At 41.1% G+C, this 20,778-nt stretch overlaps 1 protein-coding gene across 16 annotated transcripts in view; it reads right to left on the reverse strand.

The window, feature by feature from the left end:
- dlg2 (discs, large homolog 2) overlaps positions 1–20,778 on the reverse strand; it is a 206,328-nt gene that overhangs the window by 19,986 nt on the left and 165,564 nt on the right. For 10 of the 16 annotated variants that reach the window (XM_079565579.1, XM_079565578.1, XM_079565582.1 and 7 more), the window contains 5 exons: positions 13,454–13,510; positions 11,600–11,755; positions 6,252–6,408; positions 1,016–1,118; positions 197–241 (listed from right to left, as the gene is read on the reverse strand). In XM_079565579.1, the coding sequence (XP_079421705.1) occupies positions 197–241; positions 1,016–1,118; positions 6,252–6,408; positions 11,600–11,755; positions 13,454–13,510 (518 nt within the window). The remainder of the gene's footprint in view (positions 1–196; positions 242–1,015; positions 1,119–6,251; positions 6,409–11,599; positions 11,756–13,453; positions 13,511–20,778) is intronic. The other 6 variants (XM_079565584.1, XM_079565583.1, XM_079565580.1 and 3 more) reach the window with 5 other exon arrangements.

A 20,778-nucleotide genomic window follows, 5' to 3' on the forward strand; every position in this document is an offset into this window, starting at 1 on the left:
AGCCTGGGCAGGGGGACAGAGGGTAGACTCAGGCAGGTGTATTGGGTGCAGGCTGGAGAGGTGCAGGTCATGTGCTCAGGTCAGGGTTCGTAGTGAAGGGAAACCACACTGTCTGTGTCACATTCACTCAGAGGCTCTCAGAGCCCTGCAGTGAATGACCAAATGCTCAGAGCAGCCACAAGTGCCAGGCACAAACCTGGAGCAGGAGATGCAGCGCGCCTCGGAGAGCAAAGAGCAAGGTCTGATGGTGAGAAGAGAGAGCAGTTAGTCCCACAGGGGCACGGCCCACTTAGTCTGCTACTGTCAGTCACATGGAGATGAGGCAATTGGCCGGACAAGTGTGACCGAGCCACTGATGAAGAGGATTTTGAGTCATGGCCAAAACTAAAGCAGTCTTTGATGATAGAGTGACACAGAATTGAGCCACACAAACTGCTTCTCTTTCTTATACTGACATTCTACAAAGACAATTCAGGTCACATCACTTTTTATATAAAATCAAATACGTGAAAGTGTACATAAACTGGCCTGGCCTGTGTTTATGCTCCATGCTCTGTCAATCTGCAGTGAGTTATTTTGAGACGACTGTGAAAAATTCCTTTGAGTGAACGGTGGCTTTCTGTCGCAGTTTAAGAGAGTGGACATTCAGAAGTTTCACCTCCGTGACATTGAGATCTCTGACCGCGTGAGTCCGGCCCGTACAGCCTTCAGCCTCTACTGCTGTGTCGACTTTAATGAGAGGAGACGTGTTACCAGTCAAAGCTGTCTCATCCTCTCCATGTTCACAGCGCAACACTGTCACACACTTCAAGTTGGAGTTCACATCTCCTCACTGTGGGGTCTACAGGAAAATGACACGCCACTGTTACATTAACGGGCATTTACCTTCCCTTATCTATGAGCTATCAGTGAAAGGTTCAGGTGACGGTGAATCAAATCAGGGCTCAACCGGTCGCCCCTCTTTTGTCAGTGAAGGGAGAGAGACCTGTGTGGCAGATTGTGGGCGCTGACTCACCTTCCGGCCTGTACTGGGCGACGATAGTGACCACCTGTCCGGCGCCTTTAAGAGCTGCCGCAGCCTGTTCATGTGTGGCTCCTCGCAGGTCGATGCCGTTCACCTGAAAATCCAGGCAAAACATTATCCCTCTGAAGATACGAATCAAAACGTGATAAAACCTATACCAAGGTGTTTATCTTTTGAATTAGCACATTTCTATTATTCAACAACATAGTGTGAAACCAGCTTATTATACAGGCAACAGCAACACAGACAGAAAACAATTGCTCCTAGCGCTTAATCATAAGTGGCAATTTTGGACTATTTCTGTACTTTCAAAAGAAAACTGAGAGTAAAAGAGGAAGGGCAGATTCAGAACTCAATCAAGATTAAAGGAAAGTGCAAGTCGCTTTTCACCAATACAGAAACTAACAAACTAGGGGTCGAGTCGGGGTGAAGAAAGCTGGTTATGAGCATCACTTTTTTCACTCTTTTTAGATGATTTCTCATAGACTATAAGCAGTTTTAGCACAAACAGATAAAGTAGAGACAAAATCGGGTCCTCATGAATGTCTTGTCTCCTTCTTACATTGGATAATTGAGCAGATTGTCTGGTAGAAGTGAAAAAACGGAACTCAAAGCAAGCCGTTAGCAGCACATAAGGATAAGCATAAAGCTAAAGCTGGCATTATGGTTTGCACTCTCAGTTATTTATGGGCCGTTGAACCACTTTGCTTCTCTCCATGTCACTGTCTCTGTTTACGGTAGAAAATATATCCATAATTCAGCATTTGTTAAAGCAGTGATGGAGCTGTAGGTGAAATAGTTCTTCTTTTCTCCCTTTGTTTTCCCCTCTGGCGACAAACGTGACCTTTTATGGGCAGATTCCGTCTGTATCCATTGGGACGATACACTTTTGTCGTGATCCAATAAGTAACACAATACTCAGGGAACAGTCGATACAATATATTCCAATGCACAAAGTATTGAATTTATGATTTTTCCTAACCAGCTGGGATATTTTACCCCAAATGAATGAAATAAGAAAGAACAAAATAAGAAAATGCAAGTTGAGCCTCTAAATTAGATATAAATCAGTTTGATATTGATTAAAATTTTTTGAAAAGTGCAAATAGCAGAAGCATTTTAGAAGTGTGGCTCTTTCGTTTAAACCAGGGGTGTCCAAAATGCGGCCAGGGGGCCAAATGCAGCACTTAAGCCAATTTCTGGTGGCCCTCGGCCTTCTTGTGTCGGCACATATCACCAGACATGGCCTTTTGAATTCTCACCTAACAACTAACATTTTAGTGACACAGAGCTGGCATTAAGGTTTTAAGCATAAATAAACGTGTGGGAAGCAATTTTATTTAACTAAATACACCTATAGTTGAAGGTTTCGTGGTATCATTAATCTGTGGCCCTTCACCCCATGTACGCTACATTATATGGCCCCCCATGAAAAAAGTTTGAACACCCCTGGTTTAAACCAATCAGCACCAAATCTGGATTTAACAAAACTATTTTTATTTGTTCCATAACTGAGTTAAGTATCAAGAGCATTGGGACATAGGGGATCATTTACCAACCGTTTGCTCATGTGCAAAATGAGTAATACTTGCAAAAGTGGATCAGCAGCAGAGTCATTTCCCCATTATTTACTCATATAACATTGTCTTATTCATACATCAGATTTGGGGCCCTAATATGATGATATTGGCAATATGAAATGGTAAATTAGGTGCAGCACGACCTCAAAATAGGATATTTTCCTTTTCTGCTTGCACTCACTATTTAGCACCACTGTTGATAAATAACCCCCATAGTTTCTAATACGATACATGTATCACAACAAAAAAGTATTGTCCCAGCCCTAGTAGCTATGCTTACTCCTTCTAAGCTTTTTGCTGTGCTTTAATGTTGTCCCTCCAGGAAAAAGTAACCAAGATTATCTTTTGTTTCATTCATGCAGGTTTGAGTAATCCTGCATGTGGTCTGACCTCAAATCGCCCTTGGTACCATCCTCAAAACCTGGCTTCTTGAACTACAATGTTATTTTTAAGCATCATTAGTAAACGTTTCTCCGCTTTGTGTCAGCACATGTCCAGTTCACTCCGGATGTTTTGTGTGGCCAGAAATTAGGACTGAGTTACTATAAAAAACATTTTAAAAGTGCAAAAGCCTAACTTGATTACAACCTGGTTTAGTTGATGCCAGAACAACGGCACCACAGTCGACCAAACCGTCCCGAGTGTAAATGCCCACAGCTCATGTCGGATGTGAACGTAGTGGAAGTTATAGCGCGTATGCTCAATAAGCGGAAAGAGGCAGGGCGAGCTATTCTTAGCTTCCCAAACCAGGCCAATGCGCAACCCCTAACTGTCGGCTTTCATCAAGGTGGACAGCCAGTGGTGCTGATGACGGGCGCCAAATGATGTGCCAGTTTGTGCCATGTTGATTTAACTGAGTGCAGCACGTACAGCGGAATATGAAACAGAAGCATGTAATTTGTGCTTTGCGGCCTTGGAGTGGGAGGCGAGCTGAAACAATTATCCGTAATGAAGCCGGACAGTCATTTCCGTTCAGCTGACGCCCACTGTGCTCGAGTGTTTATGTTTGCTCTAAGTGGTTAAGCAGACTTTTGGGTGTTAAGTGCCTGGCATACAGGAGAACACCGACGAAACCATCATGAGGTATGTCAAAGTAAGTGATTTACGGACAAGTTCTTAGGGATTTTCTTATGCAGGAGTTTTGTTAGTGACTAAAACACATGGAAAAAAACAACAAAACAGTAAAATCTTAGAGTATTAAGAACTACATTGAATTTATATTGTAGTATCTTTTACAAGGAGACAGGAAAGGAAGCTCAAAAGGAGTAGTCCAGGGAAGAGAGCTTATGAGCGCCTACCGTGCAGTCAGTGCAATCTACATATCCATTTACTTCACAATAATGGGGACCACACCCACAGCAATTAAGAATATAAAACTAAATATTTGATCATTTGAGTGGAAAAAGTCCTCAAAATAGCGTGCACGACAGGGAAAGTCAGCTGCACACATTCCCCTTAATAATAAATCTACATGCGCCATTGCGATTGACTGCGGAATTGCGGGAAGTGAATGCAGAAATTGCATAAACTGTTCAAATTGCATAAATTGCTTAATTTGCATAATCTAATTTGCATAAACTGGTAAAATGCATAAATGCCATGTTGCATAAACTGTATAAACTGCATAAAGTGGTAAAATACATGAATGGGTCAATTTGCATAAATTATGTAAATGGCATAAACTCTTAAGTTGCATAAACGCTTTAAAATGCATTAACTGGTTAAATCCCATAAAGTGGTTACTTTGCATAAACGTTTATATTCCATAAACTGGTCAAACTGTTGAAAGTGCTTGATTGGCAGAAGCTGCACAAATGGCTGAAAGTCCTGGAGTCTCCCCATTGGCTGGATTCCCCCCATACACACCAATGCAAAAATTTCAAACTCTCGTATAAAAAAACTGGAAAACTGCAGAAGGCCAATTTTTTCTCAAAACCCACAAGTTGCATAAGCTGAACATGCACAAAGTGCAAAAATTGCAGAAAATGCAGAAAAAAGTGCAGAAAAGCATGGATTTGCGGCAGCCCCATTATAAGTCAATGGGAAAAATCTCAGACATTTTGGCCGATTGCGGAAAAACCGTAAGTTGCAGAAGTCCCAAAAGTAATAGCACCCTTCTCCTCAACATGCGGAACATTTTGATGCATAACTTGCATAAATTGCACAAAGCATGAAGGTGCTGAAAGCTCTAGAAAATCGGGAAAAAGATGGAAGAGGAATAATAATAAAGAACATGAAAACCAATAATTGACTGCGGAAGAATTCCGCAGTCAATCAAAAATGCACAGCTATTGATAAAAAAACAATCGCATTACTGCAGAAAGGAGTATTTATATATGAGGCAAGTAATTTAAATTCATATTTCAATATTAAGAACTTAAACACACAGCATATGGATAACCTGTCGCGTTAACTATCATTGAGTTTCCTTTGAGCTCTTACAGTAACTTCCGCCTGAATCAAGTACATTTTTCTCCAGTTTGGCTTTACTCAAATCTAAAAGCTTCTCGACTGGGGAGCAACAGTGTAATGCCTCATTTGAAAGACCTACAAAACTGATTGTAACATTTTGTCCCTGTTAGAGAATTAACAATGGTGTTCGAGAGGATAGATGAAAAATAGGCAGCAGTCTTATACATCCATCCATCCATCCATTTTCTTACACGTTTTATTTTTCTATTTCTATTTCTATTTGTCTGACCCGTCACCTAGGACCTGTTTGCCCTGGGACACCCTACCAGGGGCAGAGCTCCCAGGATCATTCGGGTGCTCAAACCTGGTGGTTCCAGGAGGGATGTCTTATACAGGAGATGTTTATTTACCATCAGTGCGGGACCCGGAGACATGAACTCGAGACATTGCGCTAGTCCTACCATTCAAGTCTGTCTATGCTTCCACAGAAAAGGGATAAACACCCTCTCAGAGCGTCATACTGATACACAAGCAAACATTCAGTGGCTGAGAGTCTGAGCACCACAGTCAAGGCTATGACAGAGATAGTACGACTGTACAGCTTGACCCAGTATGATAAATAGCGATTTCATGTTATCCTCTAAAAGTCACAATTTTTTTTCTTCGTTATTGTTGCTTTTTTTTTTACGTTTTCATCCTCGTGTTTGTCGCTTTTTTGATGCTTTTTTGTTTTTTTTAAGCTTTTAGATTTGGGTTGGGCCAAACTGAAGAAAATGCACTTGGTTAAGGCGCGGCTTAAGAGGTAAAAAAAGGTTTTACAGTTTATTGTTTATGACTATTTAATGCCACCTATTCGAATCAAGGTTTATGCAGGTAGCAGGTCAATGCTTTTTAATGCCATTTTACAGTAATGACGCCTTTTTTTCTTATAGCATATATGACCAATTTAACACCATCTCCTCAAACAGAAGAATGAGGGGGAACTTCAATATTCAAAAGAAATGTGGCCAATTTCAGCCAAAACCTTCGCTGTGTTTAAGATCATGATTTTTGTATTTTTGACGGACTAAGGCAGAGAAAATAGTTGAGCAAGTCTCCAAGAAATTTTAATTTAATGCCATTATAATGCTATGATTATAAGCCTTATATACAATGCAATTCCCAACATAAAACATCTATTATCATGTATCGTACACTAGTGATGCTCCTTGCGGCCGTGACTTATCTAGACGTACCGATAGGATCTGGTCGCCCCGCCGCAGCTCTCCGCTCAGGTCGGCGGGCCCTCCAGCCAGGATGAACGACACGAAGATGCCCTCTCCGTCCTCTCCGCCCACGATGTTGAAGCCCAGGCCCGTGGAGCCCTTGTGCAGCACCACCTTCCGGGGTTCTCTGTACAGACAGTTGAGATAGTACATGAGCTCGGGGGAGTCGCAGGGCTGCAGCATGGTCAGGCTCACGGCAGGAAAACACACGGAAAGAAGCGGACGGGACCCGGGCGGCACTCGAGACGCCTGCCGTACTGAAGCCGCTGTCAGGAAACACAGCTCTATCACGGAGCAGCTCCACAGGGGGACGGTGCTCCACTTTAGCATCACTGTCCCAAATTCAGCTCAGACAGAAGAGGAGCCACTTCCACAGCCACAGCTTTTTGGTCAAAGAAATGATTTAAAGGTAAAACTACAAAAAAAAGACTTAAATGATTAAACCTATAACTTAAATCTTTAGATATTCAGATATGAAACAAATAAACTTTCTTTGCCACAATTTTCCATGGTCATTCCGTGCTTTGTACATGTGGAAGAAGCTCAATGAAGCAACTGTATTACATATGTCTGAAAAAATAATAGTTTTGTGGACTAAAACTAGAATTGAATTGTTTATTTGTTCAAAGCACTCACACAATTAGCCATGGACTAATTTCCAGCCGTTGTCCCACACTCACACTCCCTCATCCTACCCTATTGTACATGTTCTTAGCAGAAGCCGGAGCACCTGGAGTAAAGCATCCGGATTGAACCCAAGATCTTTTTACTGTGACGCCATGAATATATTGCCCAAATCAACATGGTTCTATCATTAGTTTTTATTACCACAGGCATTAAAAGGTACTTTTTATGTCAGTCGATATTATCAATAAACATTAAACCAAAGAAAATATCCGAGGCATGTTTGCTTCTCTGATTAAAGTACTTTCCAGTAGGCAGCATTGCAATGTAATCAAATGCAGGTCTAGGGAAATAAACGTAGCAACAAACTGCTGTCTCTCTTTGTACCACACTGCCATCTACTGGACAGCTCTGAAACTACAGACACGTTTACATTTAAACAGCATTAACGAAATGTCTCGCCTCACAGCAGACCAGAGGCGAGCACATATCAGACAGCACAGGCGATTCGTTTCTATTAAGGCTCCATTGACAGAGATGGAGGAGCGGAATTAAAGCCGAGGCTATGAAGCGATTTGACAAAATGGTTTCGATGCCCTGGAGTGGTTCTCAAACTTTAGCGCTGCTGCTGGTGGTGCTTGGGCTTTTTTAGGTGATAATCCTATGCTTTCTAGATAAGACATGGTTTATACCCCGTGTACATATTCAGATGTATTGTTTTGCTTTTGATTTGATCTTGACCTACGCCTGATGGTACTTCATAGATCATATATTTAGGTTTCCTCCAGGTTAAGGTTTTTAGTGTTTTCCCCTACCACTAAAAACATGTGCAACAGGCCAGGATGAACGATGTGTGAGTGAATGAATGGTGGTGGTGGTCGGAGGGTCCATTGGCGCAGCTGCACTTCTGTTGGTCTGTCCCAAAGGGCAGCCGTGGCTACATACATAGCTTATCACCACCGTGTATGGAGTGAATGTAAAAGTCCCATGTATCTGTGAGAGGCATTAGTCTGTTCCTTAGTTCTTCGTATGAAAAGTATGACAAGCTAAGGTTTTGCAGCCCAGTGCAGGTGAACGGCTAACAAACTGCACGTATAAATCCTACCCCCTCAAAGTAATTATAGTAGTTATTACCTACAGTAGCAGTTTGTCGGAGGAAACCCTCCGCCCGCACTGTTATTAAGTGCGCCTTGTTCACTTTGGCTTCCAGGAAATGCACCGCTAATAAAAGGCAGTGAGCTATTTGATCACAAAGCTTCTACTTCATCAAAAAGCAATTAAAAAAAACAGAAGTTTTAAATGTCATTTTATTACAGGTTTGTTCTGCCTCAGTTGAATTTCCCTGGACAAATCTTGCGCATGAATTACGTCACTGCAGCTCTTCTGACTCACAATCTGAAATATATCTTTATAGCCTTAAAGGTGCACTTTCAATATTTCTTCATGACATTTCAGACATATTTTCTTACTATTTTATATTTACTTGATTCAATTTGCTTTGTTAAAATAATAATAATGGTCTTGAACATACAACCGAGTGTTAGAAGACCATTTCCTCCTTAGTCGGAGTCCCATCTTCCGCCTGAGTCCCGCTTCACTACTGAATAACTCAAGAAGCAATCTCCAGGCTGCCAGTGGGGCCTCCTTATTCCGGGACCCTTGACTGCACCTCCGCCGGCCCGGTCTCACCGCAGTGATTCAGTGAGTATTGGTCAGCGCTGGCAAATATGCACTTATACCTCATTTTTACTGGGCCTCGGTGGAGAATAAAAACCACCAGAAGATGATTTAAGAGGCAGTGGTTATAGCGCCGCAAAGCAAAAAAGCCGGGTACCTCAATAAAGAGACATAAAACCGGACCTTTTCTAATGGATTAATCTGCTCTCCCTCCGACTCATTATAGATTTATAAATAATTCAATCAGCAGTGCGCTCACAGGGAGAGACAGAGAGGAGGAGAACATGCATCGTTAGCATTCAAAGCTTTGTCCCAGGGAGAGACTTAAATAATAAGACATTGTATGTAGGAGTTTTCCGTTGGATTGGAAGGATTGGTCAAGGTTGTGAATCGGGGAAACACGCAGGTCGAGCTGTTTTACAATCGTTTTTACAGCTGCATTCTCCGACCCAGACGACGACAACAACGAGGGCACTACCGGTGACTGTCCCGCGGAGTCACTGGCGGAAAACGAGCCAAACCTAAAGGCATCGTTTACAGGGGGTTAGCCAAGACCCACAAAACAATTAAAGGTACTTTTAAGAGTAAAACCAGGCAATTGTCGCTCCCTCCCTGCTAAAACTGTATAAACGAGCCAGCCAGATTCGGTTAATATGACAACTCAGTACAGATGACGAATTAAACAACCCTCTACGATGGGACAGGCACAGTATTCTGTAACCGCTTGTACAGACAGATATTGGATTCTGTATCAAAATACCTCCAGACTGACCGCAGAGGCTATAAAGCACTACAAATGTACACCAGTGGTTCCCAACCTCTTTTGTCTTTTGTCTTTTGTCCCCTTTCATTCATTCTCTTGATTATCTGCAAAGTGATCGGCTAAACTTAAATTTATTATGATTATTTTTGCCATTTTGTGCTGTGCTATGTTCAAAGGTGAAACTGTAATAATATCAGATTCAAATATCTACAGCAACTAAAAATGTACCTCTACAGTTGACCCTGATTTTAGTTACTCCGTGTGCCCCCTGTTAAGAGCTCACCGACCCCCAGGGGTGGTCCCCCCGTACTTCTAGTTAGGTCGAGCATTTATAGTCACATAAGTAAACAGACATTAGAACCAATATCCAAAGAAAAGACCATTTGAAAACAACCATTTCTAATAATTATAGGCAAACAACATCAAGGGTACATCCCTAGTGGCATGCAACAGAAGAATAATGACTTAACGATCCATGACACTGACATGCAAGAAAGATAAATAAGGAAAATCAGAGTGTAGTGAAATAACTTAATTTATATGATAAATAATGGAACTATCGTTATTGTTGCAGGTGTCTAGTCTTCAGTCTTTGTAACTAATATGAATATTTTTTGCAATACATTTATTTACTTGCTCTTGTTTTATTTTATCAACATTCATTTTGATGTATCTGTATGCGGATTTGGTTATCTTTTTTATGAATCATATTGCGAAATTTTGATGTTTTAATAATCGTATGTTGCTCTAACTCAAGCGTAGACAGGTTTACTTGGTGCGAGACGAGTTTTACCCTAGTTATATGTATTAGCGGAGGCCGAATCTTCTGACAGTCCAAAGTTGGTCCCTAAAATCCCAGTTGTGTCGTATAAACTACATAGAAATTCTGCAGTAATGTCATATTTGATGTATTTTCTTTATAGGTCAAAATGTAAGTAATGTCATATTTGTCAAAACGTCAATTGTATGTTTTTCAAAACCATGTTATTGGTCAGAAAAAAAAAAGATATTTCAAATGTATATTGGCCAGAAAGAGTCATTTCAGAGCAGAAATTTGATCTGCATTTACATAATTGATTGTGTTTTGTAAAGGGCCGGCACCAGCACTGTAACCTCTTAATCCCTTCCTTAACCCCAATTTGGCTTTACCCAAATCTAAATGTTTCTCGACTGGAGCTCACAGCCTATAGGCCAGTGTAACACCTCAGTTGAAAGCTAAGACCCAGGATACTGATCTAAACGTTTTTGCCATATTTTTGACCCACTTTTGTTGCGTGGGTCAAACGCTTTTTTTCATTGCTCTTTTGTCACATTTTTGTTGAGTGCAATGCCTCATTTGAAAGCTAAGACCTTGCAGTTTATGAAAATAATGTGTGTGTAAGACCTGTGTGAGGTGAGGTGTGTGGCAGGTAACTGGTTAACGGCACTTTGTTTACCTGAACTATACTTTTTTCGATACCTATGTAAAATTATTCGTCATCTAGAAGCATAAAACAGAACAATAATGGTAATTCCTTCCATAAAAGACCTTCCGATATTATACTATACTGATGTTGTTTAAAGGGACTAGATGCAAGTTGGTCATTTTATACTCACTACTGCCACCTCAGGTCTTACGCGTAACTGCAGCTTCTATATTAAGCTTGTGCATGACCTTTTTGAGTGACTGTGCAGGATTGCAGAGGCAGTTGTGGTGAATAGGTCTGGGCTCAAACTACACCATTGCTGGAACATGTAGGGGGAGGAATATACAAACATTTTTAAATATTAAACTCTGTATAGTCCCTTTAATGAAACCCAGTTTGAATGACTTTTAATTATATTTTTAAAGGCCTTGAGTTTGCTGCATTGCATTGAATAACTTAACACTTTTGAGTTGTTTAAATCCCATCCATGTGCAATCAACATTTCTCAAAATCATCCTGGTGGCCGCTGGATCTCTGACTACTGTTATTTCCCATGTCCACCAACCTGACTAAGTCTAAGTGAAATATTTCAAATGGAAGAAAGCCTAAACCTTGATAGGAAAGCGGGGAATGTGTTTGTGAAAGATAAGCCTAGACCTGAGCCCCGAAGAGAAGTGGGAGCGAAGACGGGGGGAAAATGCAGCACAAAATGAGAGCCGCCCGGGAGAAGCGGACCAAACGAGTAAGAAGGGGATGTGTTGACAGAGACGAGAGTGAAACATGCTTTTTCACGGCACACGATGGCGGGCGGGGGGTGAGGAGGGGGACACAGCGAGGTGTAAGAGTACCTGGTGAAGTCCAAGTCAGGGAACAGGCTTAAGTGATAGTTTGGGATAGGGGCGGAGTGGAGGAGGCTTTTGTCGCACTCCACGGGGGAATAGTGTCGGGGGGAGGGTGCTTTGTCACACAGTTTGTTCACAGTGCTGTAAACGGGCTCGGGAGGCCTACAGTGGAGCGAGAGACAAGAGCAGAGCAGAGAGGTTAGTGCCGGGACACAGAAGGACACGGAGGGACACAGAGGTGACGGGACGTACACAGGATTTTATGTTTTTTTTCTTTTCACAGAGAAATCGAACACAGAGGACAGAGGCAGGGCACTGACAGACACAGCAGGGTCACACAGACAGAGACATGTGAAACGAGACAAGACATGTCACATAACATGGTCGCTTTGGTGATTATGTGATGGGTTGATCTTAAATTGGGCGAGCAATCAAGCTTTTAGGGCAAGGGTTGAAACAGCAAAAAAACACTGGATCGGATATTGATTCTAAATATACCTGATTTGCTGCCAGTGATTTCATAAAGTTTGATAATATTGAAGAATAGCTAACGCTGCCTTCATGTGATCTCGTAATTATGGTAAATACCACTTGCCCAAAAGAAAATTTCACATGAACGCCACCACCATCCTGCATTTCCCTCTGGGGAACTGGGAAATAATGTGATGCGCAAGTGCCCGAGATGAGATAACCTTTGACCTTTCAACAGAGAGCAGGATAGTACATTTTCATGACTATTATCTGAGAGTTATGAAACCTACACTATGCAGCTATTTAGCGACTCAATTTTAATGTCATCTCTTTTTAAACTTATCGTCATGTAAAAAAAAGTCAAACATTATATGTTTTACCAAGATCAACTTTCTCACGTGACTTCACTTGGTCATAGTGTGGTGTTGTGGTTTTTTTAATGTTTATGTTTCACTTTGCTACGACACAAAAGCACTTTAACACCACTGGAAAGGATCCTCCAAACCGCCTTTGCTCGGCCCGATCTCGTCAGATCTCAGAAGCTAAGCAGGGAGAGGCCTGGTCGGTACTTGGATGGGAGACCGTTTGGAAACACCAGGAAGCCTGGGTGAATGTAGTGAGTGAGGTGTTGGTGATGGTCAGATGGCACAGACTGGCAGCCTCGCTTCCATCAGTCTACCCAGGGCAGCTGTGGCTACAATAGTAGCTTACCACCACCAAGTATGAAGTGAATGAATAATGCACGAAATTCTAAAGCGACTGTAGCGTCTGGAAAAGTGCTATGTAAGACTAATGCATTATTATTATTATTATTATTTACCAGAGCACAGAAGGCAGCACAAGGCAGTCTTGAAACGGTAGCTATTTCTCGATTTATCAAACTTTGTGATATTAATCTACATGGATGTTTGTGGATTTCAGTTTTTTAATATTATTATTTACTGAATATCTCAGTGTATACATGTCATACCTCATCTGATAGCTCTAAACCTGAGCTCTTACACTTTCTTGATCACCATACAAAGACTGCTGTTTGCAGCACCAGTAACACGTGATTTTGAAGTGAGGTAGAAACTGTCACTGTTATGGCACTGGTTTATGAAATTACTGTATAACGTGAACTAATCATGTGTCATAAAGTCTGTGTTGCATCTCTTGAGAAGGTTTAATATCACAACACAATGGAAAGTAACGCAGGCTAACACCAGAGAAAGACAAATAAAAATCCGACAGAAGACACCATAACTCTAAGGAAAAAATGTTTTATGCATCTAATTTCTCAGGCATGCAGAAAAAGGCTCATGCACAAAAAATATTACTCTTAAATTCTCAACAAACAGCATGCTGGATAACAATTCGTGCATGCATAAACCAATATGAAAATCTCACCTCAACTGGAAGTGGGAATCAAACCTGTGACCGTCTCCGTCATCTAGTGAGGAATTTCTATGAGGATGGATAAAGTCGTTTCATTAGACAACAATCTCACGTGATAAAAATGTTGTATTTGTGCTGTTTCAGAGCATGCGGTTACAGATCGGAGACATGTGACTGAGGACGACACACGACGGGAAACAGACATGTGCCGCGTCAGGGATTCATGGAGTCGTAAACATCATTGGCACGAGCCGTCAAAGTGCGTTAGCGCATTCGGGCCAGAGAGGCTAATCTGCCACTGACACAGCGCTAATTCAGACTGTGCGCTAAACATTCACTGAGCATTCAATGAGGAGTGTGCCAACTGGAGCGTGGCACACAGTGTGCAGAGGGAGAAAAAAGGGAGTTTGTGCTAAATTCTCGCTTATGCCATATAGTAAATATAGTTTCTCGATCCAACAAACGGAAAAGAGAAAGCTTTAGCAAAAAGAAATGTGAAGAAAGTAAAAATTATAATTTTGTAGTGAGATAAGTATTGGTTTATTAAAAGTGATCTCCATGGTAACGCAGACAGTCAGCAACATACTGGGGGATAACAGACAGCTTTCCATGAAATGAAAGTTGGCAGAAACTAATTCATATCTATCTCTAAAAGAATGAAACTACATCATTAAACAAAATTGTGTTTTTGTCCAGCAGCACTTCCATTCACACTGAAAGTTTTAAACATTTACACGGCATCTTTCAGTCGCCAGAAGACTTTTTATATAGCGTTATGTTAAACATGTACAGTAAGCTCATCATAGTTGCTTATCGTTCGTCAGCATTTTAGGCAAAATACTTTGTAAATAGCTATTTTTATGCTTAAGCCCCCTGGTCAATCATTCAGAGTTTCCCAGCCGTGCTACGACCCTCCTCCACCCCTTTCTCCACCTGGCCTCTTCTCAGCTCTGCTCATCATCGGGGAAGATTCTGGCTAACATTCAACGCCGTGCTACTCATATCGTTCAAGCGATCTTCCGCCGGGGTCTGAACCCCAATAATGATTCGTATTGTTCAATAACATTTTCTAAATGCCTGTTCTGTCTCTGTTAGTCTTTTTTTAAGGCTGAATTACCCCCAGGGGGACTACGAAGAGGATTTATTAAGGTAAACAAGATACTTAGTTCTTCTTTAAGATGTTGCTACATTTTTTACATCTTAACATCCCTCCTGTTGCCTCTCTACGACAGTAAAAAAATGTGAAAGACAGGATAGATGAGCAGTTGCTCATGAAACAGACTAGTGCAGCCTCTGTATAAACGTCAATGCTTTAGCCTCAAATATATATATGTCAGACAATAAAAAAAAGTTCAAATTATATCATGATGCCCTGCAATTTAATAACTATAGGTACCCATATGAATTGCTGCTTTGAGAAGGGTGGCTGTGCATTAAACACATTACAGAGTTAAAGTTAGTTATTGCTTTTGTTTGATTATGCTGTTTTCATAATCCATTCGAGTAATATGTGTACATGTACTTGAATTTCAATTAAAAGCACAGCCCTATATGATAAAAATAGAGCTAAAGTTTCCACAACCCTGACTATTTGACCTCCCCTTAGCACTCAACAGTTTTTCCTCAATTCTGTCAGAAAAAGGAGTTCAATGCTGCTATGCTAACATCCCGCACACTAAATTACACAATAGGACCATTTTGTGACAGTCATAGCATCTAAGGAGACAGATAGGACCCACAAAGCCTTGAATAAAGAGCTCGGGCGATTTTATGCGAGCGTATCCTCTGTCACATCTCCGCTTCACCGAATATATTAGACGTCCTTCTAGATACAGTCGGCCATTAATCATATTCAGAAAAATATAGCCTCGATGTGATTGAAAAGGGGGGGCGCTGTCTCAAGGCACAATGGGGTGAGCGCTTTTTTTCTTCAAAGTCAGAAAGTAATAACAGCCTGATGAGAATGATTACACAACAAGAGGCTGCACTGATGAGAAATGTAAAAGTCAGCTTAAAACCTTCGCAATTGCAAAGAATCAAGAGTGCAATTTGAGTAGGATAAGCAAATCGCTAAATCTGCAAATATTACGGCCATATATGATCCGTAGCGAAAAACACAATTATTATGTTATCATCTTAATTTGTTTCTAGCAGATCATATTTCAGTCTTCCCTTTTGTGTAAACTTCGACGAAATTAGTTAAAAACCATAGACTGTAGAATATGAATGGACTAACTGAGGGGCTTAAGCTAGGCTACTTAACATATGTTGCTGAAGTTAGCCTTCAGCAACACATACGCTCATCGTGCACGATTCAGACGCACGCTGTGAGTGGATGATTAATTTAGCTTCTTCAAAATCGTGGCTCAAATCGCACAGTGTCTGCCCAGTTTTAAAGATGTCGGACTAATGGCACCTCTGCTCAATGGTAAATTTTCTGAATAATGAGACGTCAGATAAATGGGTTGGATAAATGGTATGTTACCCAATTTGACTGTTTATTAGCATAGGGCAAAAATATTAATAAAAACAGCAAAAAGGGAAAAAATAGGATGTTGTTGCGCATGTTCAGACAATCATGTGTTCAATAATGACTTAATAGAAAGTCCATGAGAGCAAGGAACTTCTGCAGCCAGTCTCTACTTCCTATAAGGCCTCAGTAGCTAATAGCTATGCGTCCATGTTTTTCACACTCTATAATTAAAAAAAATCTCTGTAATTTTGCAGTGGGTTTGTATTGGCTGCAGAGCCTTCACAGTCAGTGTTTTACTTGTTTGAGGTGTTTGGTGTAGCTCGCAACTTTTAGCCTTCACACACACACACACACACACACACACACACATACTTGTAAATCAGTACAAATGGGGACCTCAAGGCAAACTGCTCCATATGGGGACCCCATTTTTTTTAAGGGAATAGAGCCACCAAAACCACTCTCAAAATTTTTTCTTGAGCCTTGGGCTCCAGATGCAAATTTTGAACCAAAATCTCCTAAGTTTTATTTTTTATTTTTTGTCCGGTAATTGGTGACTTTTGGGGACCTGTCTATTATGTAGTACCTGAAACAACCACCAGATGGCAATAGTGGGGAAAATGGTATTTCTTGTATTTTTTGTTATTTTTGAATGTTGGTAGATAGGTTAACAGGAAAAAGGAGGAGGTTTAAAACAAAAAAATCAATGCCCAACAAATGTTCATTAACAATGAAATATTTATTTACAAAAAAGTGAACATGGGTCTGTCGCCCAACGGTTTGCCAGTTATCATGCATGTTCTTCAACACGAGTAAGTTGGAGGGAAAGTTTAATAGAATTCTTGACTAGAGACCTGCAACGGGCGGGAATTCTCACGAGACTTGCAGGACTCGACACTAATTTTGTAGGATCGGTCAGGATTCATAAAGCCTTAGGCGGGAACGGGCGGTCAGACCAAAACATAATCCACAAAATCCATTCCTGTACAGGTCTCTACTTTAGACTCTTGCATAACTTTACGATTGCACAACAGTATGAAAACTCTACCTCTAGCTGTTACTTCCTGTATTTAAAGGAACAGGCCACCGGTTTTCCATACTGACATATGTTCTTACCTGAGCTTAGACGAGTTAATGTGCACCTGTCTGGTCTTTGTGCGTGCACTCAGTCAAAAAGACCAAAGATGTTGTTAGCATTTAGCCTCATCTCCACTCCTCTATGGGGCTAAATGGGGTTAAGTTAGAAGCCACCAAGCTCTTCCACGTTTCCCATATTTAAATACAGTTACATGAGTAGTTGCACCTCGACATCTGCGCAGTAAGACGCCAAAGTGCTTCTTAAGTGTTATTACGCCTTACAATATAGTTCCCCTTTTCATCCACTTAGAAAATTGACATGTTTAATTTTGTGTAACTATACTTGGATCTCACATAACCATATAGGGGGAACGTGGAGGAGCTTGGTCGCTTCTAACTTCACCCCCATTTGGCCACATAGAGGAGAGGAGGAGAGGCTAAATGCTAATGTCTATGGTTTCACACATCAAATCACAATCAGGCTCAGGCAAGAACATATCTCAGACTGAAAAAACAGTTGCCTGTTCCTTTAAAGGAATAGGCAACTGTTTGTACATACTGAGATATGTTTCTTACCTGAGCTGTGACGAGTTCTTTAGGACCTGTCTGATCTTCAGTCACGAAAAAACACAGCGCAGACGGCGTTAGCATTTAGCCTCTCCCTCTCTCCTCTATAGCTCCAAAACAGGTCAAGATAGAAGCTACCAAGCTCTTCCACGTTTTCCCTATTTAAATATGGTTACGTGAAGTGTTCCACTACAAAGTATAATTACACAACATTAAACAATGTGGATTTTCTAAGCGGATAAAAAGGGGAACTATATTGTAAGGCGTAATAATACCAGGAGTAGTTCGAAATCCGCGCAGTAATATCTTCACTTTAATGCACAGTAATCTTCACTTTACTGTGCGGATGCCAAATTACTCCTGGTATTATTACGCCTTACAATATAGTCCCCCCTTTTATCCGCTTAGAAAATCCACATTGTTTAATTGTGTGTAATTATACTTAGTGTAACACTTCACGTAACCATATTTAAATAGGGAAAACGTGGAAGAGCTTGGTAGCTTCTATCTTGACCTGTTTTGGAGCTATAGAGGAGAGAGGGAGAGGCTAAATGCTAACGCCGTCTGTGCTGTGTTTACGTGACTGAAGCCACGGGGGAAGACCAGACAGGTCCTAAAGAACTCGTCAAAGCTAAGATAAGAACATATCTCAGTATGGAAACACGGTGGCCTGTTCCTTTAAGGATCAATAAAAGCCAAAAAATATATATACAACAGGACAACGTTTTCTTTAGCCAACTCTTACAAAAACGGTTTCTGTCATCGTACCTAATGTGTCATAAGCACTTACTTACTTACTTATTACTTTCTTTTACAACTTTGTCGTCTCCCAGCCTCAATCCGGTTTTTGACGTAAAATTTGACACCCTCCCATTTCCTTGTTTGAAGTGCCCCAGCAGACTCTTCAATACATTGGATGCACTGCGCCTTACCAGGGACCTTCCCAGACTGAATGTTGTCCATGAGGGTTTCTTCTACTGCATTCACTTCCTGCACTGTCCACGGTCTCTTTTTTCCTTTAGATCCTGGAAGATATGCAAAAACTAGAATCAGAACACTTTTTATTGCCATTGTTTGAGAACAGGTTCACAAACTAGCAATGTTTCTCAGTACAATCGTGCAACAAACATAGAATTCAGGTAAAAATAAGCTATACAAACTTTAAATCTACAAGGCCATAAGGGCATGCAGAAAAAAAAAAAAAGTAAAATATAACAAGACGACAACAAAGACATAGACATGACTTACTATGACTTTACAGACAATAACCAATTGTATTGCAAGTAGTTGGAATGAGCTTTACCAGTGGAAGTAGACATTTCTTCTGTTGGCGTCCGTGTCTGCAGTCCCTTTCCTCCCGTCTGTCCTGAGTGTTCAAGACAAGTTATTAGTAAACTAAACTAGTATATAGCTAAAAATTCTCTTTTCCTTGGTTCTATGGGCATAAAGAAATCATTGATTTCACTCACCAACATGAAATTGTTTTTTTTTATGTTTTTTTTTTTTTTTTGTAATTACAGCTTCAGCTTTATTTCTGTCCCTTTTAAATTAAATGTATGAATTGTGAGAGCAATATATACATGGTTCACACAGTAACTAATGCCAACGTCAACACGTGTTTGAAGACCCACAGAATAATAGAGGGGCCGGGGACTTAGCACAAGTTCCTGGATGTTTCTCCCATAAAATGTATCATCACTTCATTCTGCAACACTATCAGACATTTCTGACCAGTACCAATCCTTCCACTTCTGTTGCTCTTGTGTTGCTCGCTCCAGTCTCCCTCTCTTTACTCCTCCATCCCTGTTTGCATCCGTTTCTCCTTCGTCTTCTCTCCCCCTTCCTCTCCCATTTCTACTCCTCTCACTCCCCTCCTCCCTCTCATCCGTTTGCCTCTCTCCCCTCCGTCTGTCCTGTATTTCTCTCATCAGTCTCCTCCTCTCTCCCCTATGTCTGTCCTGTATCTCTCTCACCCGTCTCCTCTCCCCGGTCACACTCTCTCTTCTTTCCTGAATCTCTTCTTCCCGAATCAAACAGCCAAACTCTCTCCTTCATTGATTGTTTAAAATACCTGGAGACTTCGAAGAAAACCCAGGGATATGATCTTCACTTCCTGGTTGAAGGTTTTGGAGTGCAGGCTCTCCCCTCTTCCTGGTTCCTGTGGACATAATGAGATTAATCTAAGCAAAATACAGGAAATAATTGGCTTGTTTTCTTGTCCTTGGTCTCCTCCCTTTGTGTCCTTCGCCTCCTCTCCCTCTCCCCCACATGTGTCAAGTGTTACTTGTTCAAATACCTGGAGATTTTGAAGATGACCAATCTGGGGCTGAGATTGGATCAGTTTCATCATCTGATGCCTCTGTGTCTTCCATGACCCCCTCTAAAAACAAAAATGAAATGGTTACCAGGACACTTAATAGATAACAGGAAGTAACAGTACATGGCATTGTGAAACTTATCTTACCTTGTGGATCTATATTTATTTGATCCAGATTCTTTCTATGTGGTTGCTTCTGGTGGGCAGATGAATCGTCGTCTTCACTGTCTGTGCTGCTCTTTGTGTGATCTGGGACATACTCATCTTGGCTACCTTCAGATGTGGACATGTCATCCTTTCTGGGGTTTGACTGAAAAAGACAAGACTCAATTATGGATTTGGGCATGCAGTCATTTAACAGGACACAACCTGGACGCAACTAGACCTGGACGTGAACAGGTCTGGACAGGAGACCAGACCTGGCTTGTGTCCGAATGTCCCTAACCCCTCATTCACTATATAGGCCTGCATTATATAGTAGTGTATAGTCCACTCATTCTGTTGGCGATTTGGACAGAAGCCACTACTTTCTCCGAGCTGCGCGACGTCACATGCACTGCGGCTGCAGATTTCTTTATTTCTTTTTTCTCAGAACTTATTCATTATACAGAGAGACCTTTTTTTGACGGGTTGACCTTGCTAAAGTTTCTCCATGAGTTGAGTGGCTGAGCTAAACCTCAGCAAAAAAAAAAAAAAATGCAAAGTCAAACTTATTTGCTATATAAAAAAAAGTGTTGGGAAAATATATAACTTTCGTGGGATAGAGTAATTTGTTTTGCGCATAATCTGTCATGTGGACAGAGATATTTGTTTATATTGCTGTAGAAAACTCTTTATTAAAATATCCGGTTAACTATGGGGCGTTATTTTTTTCCTTATAGGCTATATGCACAGTTTCCCCAC

Source organism: Gobius niger, assembly GCF_951799975.1.
Source record: "Gobius niger genome assembly, chromosome: 11".
Taxonomy (NCBI): Eukaryota; Metazoa; Chordata; class Actinopteri; order Gobiiformes; family Gobiidae; genus Gobius; species Gobius niger.